General features: G+C 34.4%; 1 protein-coding gene across 1 annotated transcript; it reads left to right on the plus strand.

Moving 5' to 3' along the window:
• The first annotated feature begins 481 nt into the window (after positions 1-481).
• Positions 482-2,272, plus strand: LOC130654901 (rhodopsin, G0-coupled-like). The gene has a single exon (XM_057457552.1). The coding sequence runs from the start codon at positions 1,306-1,308 to the stop codon at positions 2,182-2,184; it is 879 nt and encodes a 292-aa protein (XP_057313535.1). The 5' UTR covers positions 482-1,305; the 3' UTR covers positions 2,185-2,272.
• The last annotated feature ends 7,334 nt before the right edge of the window (positions 2,273-9,606 follow it).

Consider the following 9,606-nt stretch of genomic DNA (forward strand, 5'->3'; position numbering starts at 1 on the left):
CATTATATATAATCAAGTCTTGAAATGTTTGATACATGAAGAGAGAAACTTTATAAAGGGTTATTTCACCGTGTATTCCAGCCTTTAGATTCGTTTTCCCAATGTCTTCCTTGTAGAAATAAAAATACAATTATTTCCCCCTTTTGTTGCATAGTCTGCTTCCCAGGCCTGTTTTGTCTCCTTCCCAGGCCTTCTTTTTTGCTCTTTGATACTTGACTGACATAAAAAAAGAAAAGATTGCTTTTGAAGCGAAAAAAACAATCTGTGATGAATAAAAGGAAGATTTTGTAGCCGTATATGTAATAACAATTTCAAGAAAAATAGTTTCGCTAGCTGGCATCGAAAACCCCGATTTAAACCGGCGTGGAATACGTATTGGATAGAAATCACTACGCTCTGCTTCTGAAAGTGGTACAGCGTCTATCGAATAGCTCTCAATTTTTATTTAGTTTAGAGTTTTGCCGACAACTGTTTGGATATTTACACCAAGTTAGAATAAAAATCTATTATGCTGGATATCAGTTATAAGTGACATTGACACATCTATCTCTTTGTTCGCTTTTCAAAAGAAACTGTGTTTGATGTTTGCCGATCAATTTTTATCCAATCATCTTTTTTTTTTAAAAAAAATCAAAATTTGGAAGAGAATATCAAAATTCACACTTTTTTTAAAAAAGAAATAAATTGATTTAAACCATTACAATATTCTTAAATTAAAATCGCGAATAACATTTTTTTCTAAAACTTTCTGGAGCATAGAAGTTTCATCCGTGGAAAAGAAATATTTTAAAATTTTTTACTCTAAGAGTCTACTGTATCCTTAGCAAGCACCAGAGAGACAATTGAGGAATTAAAAGCATTCTACAACCATGGTCAAAATATAATGAAACAGCATATGGCTAATTTTGAATTTAATCGCCAAAGTGTTCACATTATTGTTTCTATATTAGAGTCGTGCATTTTGTACTTGTCAACGTTCACCTGTCTATGTTTACAGCGGACTCGAAACATGCTTATTGCTGCTGACGTCAGGACAAACATTTTTCGTGGCTTTCGCTATCCGCGACGTGGATTATTTTGTTCCGAGGACGCGCTAATAAATGCTACTAGCGAATTTTACACGCTCTCGACCTAGCCTACGTGTGAGCGAAAGTAACGACAGAGTAGTGACTACTTCACGCTTTTCTCCGTGTTTGAAAAATGACAAAAACACTGCCTCTGTTTCATTGATTTTGTCAATGATTGTAACTAAACAAAACTTGCTTCTACTATTACATTACTTGTCTGTTTTAGAAACGATAAAACATGGTATCCATCACAAAAATAATTATATCCTGTATAGTCATACCTTCAATTATATTGAACTGTGGCACATGCTATCTACTGATACGAATAAAAAAGAAAAACTCTTATATTGTGCTTTGCATCCATTTAGCAATTAGCGACTTGCTTCAAGCATTGTGTGGTTATACACCAGAGCTTTTGATAGACGTATATGACAAAGAGCCTACAAAGCTTTGTATCGGTTCCGCACTTATTGTTTCACAAATGGCGCTAACGTCAATTTCCATCATAACGCTTATCTCAATGTGTCGGATAGTTGATCTTATTAAAACCTCGCCAAGTCAAAAATATAATTTGCTCAAAATTAATCTCTTGGCGCTTTCAGCTTGGGGATATGCAGCTTTTTGGTCATTTTCTCCTATTTGTGGATGGTCTCGTTACGTATTAGAACGTTCAGGGAACAGATGTACACTAGATTGGACCTTAAAAACATCAAATGCAAAATCATACGTTTATTCTATTTCCATATTTTGTTATGTTTTACCTATAATAATTCATGCTGTATCCTTTATAATTGCAAAAAAAGTCATGAAGAAACATAGAAGATACTTGTCAAAATTATACGGACGAAGAAACTCAACCACAACGCATGTCAAACGAGAGGAACGAAAGACTTCAGCGTTATGTTTTCTTATGTTTAGTGCTTTCATCATGGCATGGACACCTTATACTTTTGTTGGATTACTCTCACAACAAATGACTGTACCTGTTTGGTGTCTGGATGCTTCTGCTATTTTAGCTAAAAGTTCAACTTTATTCAATCCTTTAATATATTGTTACAAAGCTAAATTTAAACACAAAAGATTTTTAAAGGAATTTAAAAAATGCAACATTGAGTAACTCTATGAGAAAAAGTAGCCAAGATTCCAAAATTTAAAAAAAATTCATAAATACCACGGTATTTTTTGAAATCACCTAAGCATCTTCTTCCGGCCAATAAGGACAAAGAGAAAATTAATCTTTTCAAACTAGTGCTGAACGTCGGCATTACAATTTTGACCCAATGAATCTTTATTTATTCCAAGTTTTAAAAAAAAAGAGCGCGAATATATGTTTTATTAACTTTAACAATCTATATTAATTCTGTTTATAAATTATTTTAAAAACGGCTTTTGAGGCCCTTTTTCCCCAGCAGTGAGTGATTTCGTGTTGATTGGCACCAGAAACAATACCAGCGACTCTGCAGAAGACCTACAACAAGCAAGAAAGAGTGTACGGAGGAGGTTCGTAGATTATTATTATTATTACTATTATTTACCCAGGATAGCCTCATGAAAGTAAGCGCTTAATGTTTTTAACTATTTTTGAGTGACACTAAACTATTTACAAAGCGTGGATTGTATATATAAAATATATTAAAACGCCGTCATGTTTTGCATTATTTATATCTCAACTGACGAATGTGAAGTAATCACAGAAAACTTAGTATTTAAAAAACGTTTTATTATTTTTTTACTACAAGCATTTGAACGCATTCCTTTCAATAAGTGTACCCCAATAATCCCTAAAAAATCCTTAACTACGTAATTGGATCATCCAGTAGGCGAAACGGTAGTGAAAGTGTGAACATGGATGGTGCAGGAGTGGGTTTGTATTCGTTACGCTGGCAAATTTGTTTTCTAGAATCTTTGGACATAATCTTTCATTTGGTCAGAATATGCCTCCTCAATTGTCGACGTCCCCCTTCCTAGTTTCCGAAGTAGTATTTTATTACGGAAAGTGAGAGGAGGGCTTACCACTGTATTTTACCTCAATTTTATTTATAAAATCACCTATTGTTTGCTTTGAGACCATACGTAGTTACGGAGCTATAATGTCATTAAGTTTCCGTAATAAGTTTAAAGCGGCGTTAAAACCAAAACTTACTTGATACACACGTTTTGTATCTTGCCTGTCCAACTATCTTGTTTTAAGATGTCTTTAATTCATAGAAAACTTCAGAACCTCTTACTTTTGGTTTTGTTTAACAGCCCATCTTAGATTGAACAACTCCACGGTTTTAAGATGTCATCAATCGCCATTTCTGTGTCTCAAGGACCGTTTTCTTTTTCCGCTATAGCGCAAAAAGCCCAAGAACTTTTTTCGTTTTGTTTTTGCGTTGGACATAATCTTGCACGCGCTAACGAAAAAAACTTTTTTTTGCGTTCCACGTATAACGTCTAAAAATTATTTGGTTATAACATGACCATTGTGATTATTCACGCTCTTTCATCGCTTTTCCTACGGAATGGGTAAGTCAACAATTATTGGATATTTTAACGTTGTTTGTTGCATAGCATGACTATTTGTTTTGTGCATGCGCTGTGAGAGAGCAGGCTGTATTCAGGTATGTTATAGAGCAGCAGCAGTTAGAAAGCAGCTTGTATTGATCAACAGAGGGTGCACAGTGGAACCTAATCTCTTTAGAAACACCAGTTCCTATCCCTTCGCAGCTTTTAAATGTTAAAAAAATTAATATTTGGTGCTTGGTTTAGATTGAAGTTTCCCAAATTATCGTAGCAAATGTACTTACAACAAATTTTCTATATCAAGATCAAAATAATTTTCATTTTGACCAACGAATTAATCCAACATTTGTTCAAAATTCTAGTCAAAATCACCGACTGATGGTCTTGTGGTTGAGCATTCCCTTACAGTGTTGAAGTTCGTGGGTTCAATTCCGGCCAAATCATGCCAGAGACTATAAAGTGTGAATCAATCCTTTTTGCTAAAATTTCAGCGCGAGATTGGAATGGATATCTTAGGCAGTTGTCTAGATGAAAGGCTGTTGTGTTTGCACGCTTTCTATATTTTAAATGTGAGTTTCAAATGCACTAGGATCTCCTTTGCAGGATCCTCTTTGATAACAGTACCATTAGGAACTAAAAAGGATACGTGGGTATATAATAGTAATAATAAAAATAATAATAATACACTGAATGAATGGATGAATAAATGATTGAATGAAAGAATGAACGAATAAATGAAGAGACTGCTTTCTATTAACGCGGCATGCGTTTGGAAGTCAACGCTCAATTTAATCTAGGATGATTTATCTATATTGTAATACTCGTTTACGTCTTTCTGTCTGTCATGCAAAATAGTACCGCAGTAGCGAGATACACGAAATGTGGTAAAAATGGGTCAACCAGTGGATTTATCCACGGGACAGCAACATAATAAATTTGCATTGCGCTAAAGATGGTAGACTTTCGAAAGTTTACTCTTATCAACTTTCAATGCTGTCAAAATACGAGAAATACGTCAAGAAAAATTCGGTACGGTGAAGAACGCTTTGATAAAAAACTTTTAAATTGACACGTGACACCGAGTTTGCAACGATTTTAAACGAATGCTTCCTGTACAAACTATAATAAACTCGATTCTAGCATCTTTTTTCGATTAAAATACGGATCACGTGGTGTCACAAACTAGATTTCGCTAGGATTGTTTGAAAAGCTCAGCACCGTTGGTCTTGGCAACGAGAATATCAGCTGATATTCTCAATGGTAGTTAAAAATATAATTTTTTACATATGTTAGATTGTCTAAGCAGACAGGTTATTTGTTGAAGACACAGTGGTAAAACCAAACTATGCTAAGCTATACCATGCAGACAAAGTTAGAAATAGTTGAATTTAGTTCAAGTTCTTTGTGTGTAATAATCCTATCTATAAAAATAAATTGTACATGCGTGTGGGCTGTCCACAAGAACATCGAATTAAATATAATCAATTTATGTCTAATTTTTATCTGTATTATTTATTCTAGTTACAACATCCGTCAAGCATGGGCGTACAATTTCCACGATGAATTGCAAATTAAAAGGAAAAGAGAATTAGGTTGAAACATATTAATTCTAATTGTCCTGTATTCATCTTCCTGTCATTTCTCTTTAAAAACTTTCTTTCTGTTCTAAACACCAGCGCCTATTTTAAATTCTTTTCATAATTTTCCTTACAACCAGGAAGTCTGAATAGTTAAGGGAGGAAAAATTACGTTAGGTCTCAAACAATTTTTCTGCGGTCAGAATATACTGACCGCGCTTTTTGATTGGTTAATTCTATTGTTCTCCAGCTGTGTTCCGTAGTTTTTCTTCACATTTCCCTTTCTCACTGCATGCATATGTTCTTGTATTCGTTGCTTAAACTTTCCTTTTGTTTCGCCTATATACACTGCATCACAATCTTTACACGGGATTTCATAAACAACATTACTTTGCTCTTTCAGGTTTATTTTGTCTTTTGGTTTAGACAAAATGCTTCTTAGGGTGTCTTTAGAGTTAAGAATGCATTTGATCTTGTGTTGCCTTAGAACTTGACTAAGGACCTCGCTGGTATCTGGTACTTCATTTTATTTTCTACTTGGGTGACTTTATGACTGTATCCATTTGCGATTAATGCATTTCTTGCACGGTGAATTTCTTCTTTCCTCTCCTGTTTGTTACTGACTACGCTATTGGCAGAAAATCCGGTAATGAAATCTTCGTCTTTTCACCGAATGCAGCATCGTTTTCGATAAGGTCTTTAATGATTTTTAAGGTGTCTTTTATGGGAACATTTGTGTAGAGTGATGTGACATCAAATGATACCATGCATTATCAAAGAGAGAAAAGAAGACCTCGTAGACAAGGTTGACGCTTTACGCGACGCTTTTTACGGTTATAGCTGTCAAAGGGGAAAATAAAATGTATTCATCAAATTTAACAATGTACTCTTAGAATTTTTTCTTTTATTGGAACTTCACAGAAACTTTCTTCGTCCACGTGATCTAGTTTCCGTTTCATTTGGTCTCCTTAGCTGTAGCTTCCGTTAAAATTATGATTGTAAAACCACAATCTCATTTTCTTATACGAATTTATACATTCCAATGAACTTCGAACCCAGGACTTATTAGTTTGAAAAAACTGTAGGTTAAAGTATCTATCAGTTGAAAACTATCAACAATTTTTTTCTTCTGTCTTTTTTAAAGAATAAACTGTTATCAAAAGTAGAACCTAATTCTGTATTGGTTGGACAATCGTGTAGAACACGATGACGTAATAGTGGGTTGTCACCAACATGATTTAACAAATTTATCCTTGATAGTATTTCATATTTAACTACACGAGCAGGCCTGTTGCAGCTGAGGAAGAAGACGACAAAAAATTTTTGTCAATTATGGTTAATGTGGAATAAGTTTAGAATGAATTGGGTGCCTGCTACGTTTCTGTACCAACGGAAATTATAATCACCGGATTAGGTTTTGGTGAATTTGTTGTTGCTTATTTACGTAAATTTGATGTTATGTTTTCATTTTTCTCACGTCTCACCTCTCTCTTCTTTTTTCGGATAATTGTGTTTAAGCTATACTAGATTTTCTTCTCCACTTACTGTAAAGACACGTATGTTCACAAATTTTCAAGAATGTCGCTGTGTTTATGCGGATGTTATGGTTGCTGCGACCGGTCTTTGTTTTTTCGCTTTTACCATACCCTTTAGTTGCTATGGGTAACATAATAACGCACCTAAGCTGGATTAAAATACAGAATCTTCCATTGTAAAAATTATTACCTCCTATAGATGGTAACCAAAATAAGATTGTTAGCATTTATGTATAATTTTAATATGCAAGTTAATAAGAAACATAACGTCTCCTCCAGGACTTATAATCCAATACAAAAACAAGTCCTGGGTACAAGATTTATAGGAAGCAAAAGAACTGACCAAATTAAATTTCATTACCAATGCCTCTCAATGCAACCGGATGTTAAAACCACATCGCTATGTAACGGAAATTTGTTCGACTAGTCTAAAAGGGGTAAAAAGGGTTTATCAACTGCCACAGATCAGATGAAATTTCCTAGTAATGAACATATTATAGTGATTGGATACTTTCGTTTAAACAATAATCAGGCGTAGTTTTAAAATTGCTTTAATAAAAATAAATACGCGTTTGTAAATATTCTGGCTGCCTCAGTTCACACATTATCGTAAATTATGTTTCTATAGAGAGCTATTTGCTTCGTAGTTTTAATTAGTTTCTCCCATTGATCCACTTTCGTTTAAACTGCAAGAATCAATTTAATCGTTGCTCACAAGATAACGGTTTCTAAAGCTTTCATTTCCAAGGGCGCCAATACATAGCGTATAATCAAATGCTGTCGCAAAGAATGCACAGAATGCGAGTCTCAATTACGAACTTAAGATCTTTCTGCGTCACGGGACTACATGTTTGTGCAAAAAATCGCTTATGGTTTACATAATGTCCCCACGCAAGCAATTCTTTTCAAGTATCTCCCCATCTAATACTATTTGGTGAACAATATGTCTCATTGAAATCTGACAAGATTGGCCTACGCTACTTATCTATCATATCTATTCCCAGGCCCACGCGTTTTGGTTTGTAGTATTAAGGCTGGACTACGGTTGGGTATGAATGGGAATCAAGTACAATCTAAGTAAGAAAAAACACGCACTTGTTTCACAATCATGATTCAAGAGGTAATTATAAATCTAACCCCGTAATGCATGCAAAATGAATACAGATGATTGGTTGTTTTATTGAAGCAATGTTTTTAAGTGACTATCAAAATGAGGGAAAGTGATCCTATTGGTTGATTTTAAAACCACTGCTCCTACCAAATAATAAAAACACACAAGAACTCTTTAAGTGCTTCTTCTTGTTTTTACGTTATTCTTCATGATCTCATTACTTAAAATAAAATAAATACTATACTATGTAAACAATTTTTTTATTTATTTGTTTTCTTGAAGTTGATTGATTGGAATGAAGAGATAAGATTTCATCAAAAGATTTAATACGTCATCCAAGCGTTATGTGCAATAACATTTATGCAGCAATCAAGATGCCGCCAAGAAATAACAAAGTAGACAAACTGTTTCTACCATTTTAGCTTTTTGTGTTAATAATTCTACAGGCTTTCGCAATTCCAGACACGTTATTTACTGTTGTCTGTCAAGGAAAACACATATCAGAGAATTAAAAGTTTTTTCTTAATAAGCAACTTCGTACATCCGGCACGTAAACAAAAATATGTAAACAAATGAATCCTTCCACCATACTTTTATTGCTTTCAGACGTCATGGGAAATGATAAAATCAAAAGGATTTATGTTCAAATAACTTTTTTTCCGATAAGTTAATTACCAGCCTGGAAGTGGGAATATTGCTTCGAATAAACGCCCGGGGCGTTTATTAATTTTTTTGATATTTTTGGGGGCGTCTATTCGAGGGGGCGCTTAAAAGAGGGGGGCGTTTATTAATTTTTTTACACTTCGTCTCTTTTGCAGTTTTTTAGGATACCTATAATATATATCTTCACAACAGAAAATAAAAGATGTTCACATGTTTTAGAGAATATACTTCATAAGCGAAGAACTAAATTTCCAACCTTAAACCTAAAATTTAAGAAAAAAGTAAGTAAGTATACTTTTACTATCGCCTCGAATAAACGCCCTTTATGAGAGAGGGGCGTCTATTAGAGGGGACGTCTATTCGAGGGGGGCGTTTTTTTAAAAAATGACTGAAAAGGAGAGGGGTCTATTCGAGGGGGGGAGGGGCGTTTAATAGAAGGGAGGCGTTTATTCGAAGCATTACGGTATTTGAAATTCTAGATTTCTCCTCTAGAACGTTAGCACGAAAAGAGTTGCCATAAACAGACTTATTTTCCACAAATACAGTGATGTTGTGAAAACTTTGTAAAAGGATTTTGATAATGCATTGGAAATTAGGAGTGCTCTCCGCGAAATATACTCTTGTCCTGAAAATAGTTTAGGATAACCATGACCACCCCATGGAACACCGGGTCTTTAAACACTCAGCTGACCAAAAACTTTCTTAATTATGCAGTCTTACCTCATTGGCTGTGCAGTTTAGTCAATTAGAACTTCATAATTAATGAATGATTTGTCTTGAAGGTGATTAGGTCAGCTCATCGGAAACTAATTGTTAATTAACACATTTACGCCTGGTTAGTCATGCATTTTTAAAATAACTTCTGTCGTGAACAGCCGTTTGTTTTTATCCCACGTTTGAATGTCTCATATAGGTGTGTATAATGATTTCTCAATGCCACCTGCACGACTCAACAAGTAAATAATTACTTCAAGACAATATCAACCTCCATCCCTCCATAGTTGCAATATGAGGTAATGTTACTATAAAGTTTCCCCCTAATGTGTTAATTTATTGAGATGAACGAAGTATTTAACTCATTTGAAACATCCAGACTATTGTAACGGATTTAATCTAAACAGTATACAGTCACCCTTCAGGTAACTCGA

The sequence above is a fragment of the Hydractinia symbiolongicarpus genome, chromosome 8 (genome assembly GCF_029227915.1).
Source record: "Hydractinia symbiolongicarpus strain clone_291-10 chromosome 8, HSymV2.1, whole genome shotgun sequence".
Lineage (NCBI taxonomy): Eukaryota > Metazoa > Cnidaria > Hydrozoa > Anthoathecata > Hydractiniidae > Hydractinia > Hydractinia symbiolongicarpus.

Coding starts and splice junctions, on each gene's coding strand:
- LOC130654901 (XM_057457552.1), top strand. CDS start 1,306: ATGGTATCCATCACAAAAATAATTATATCCTGTATAGTCATACCTTCA.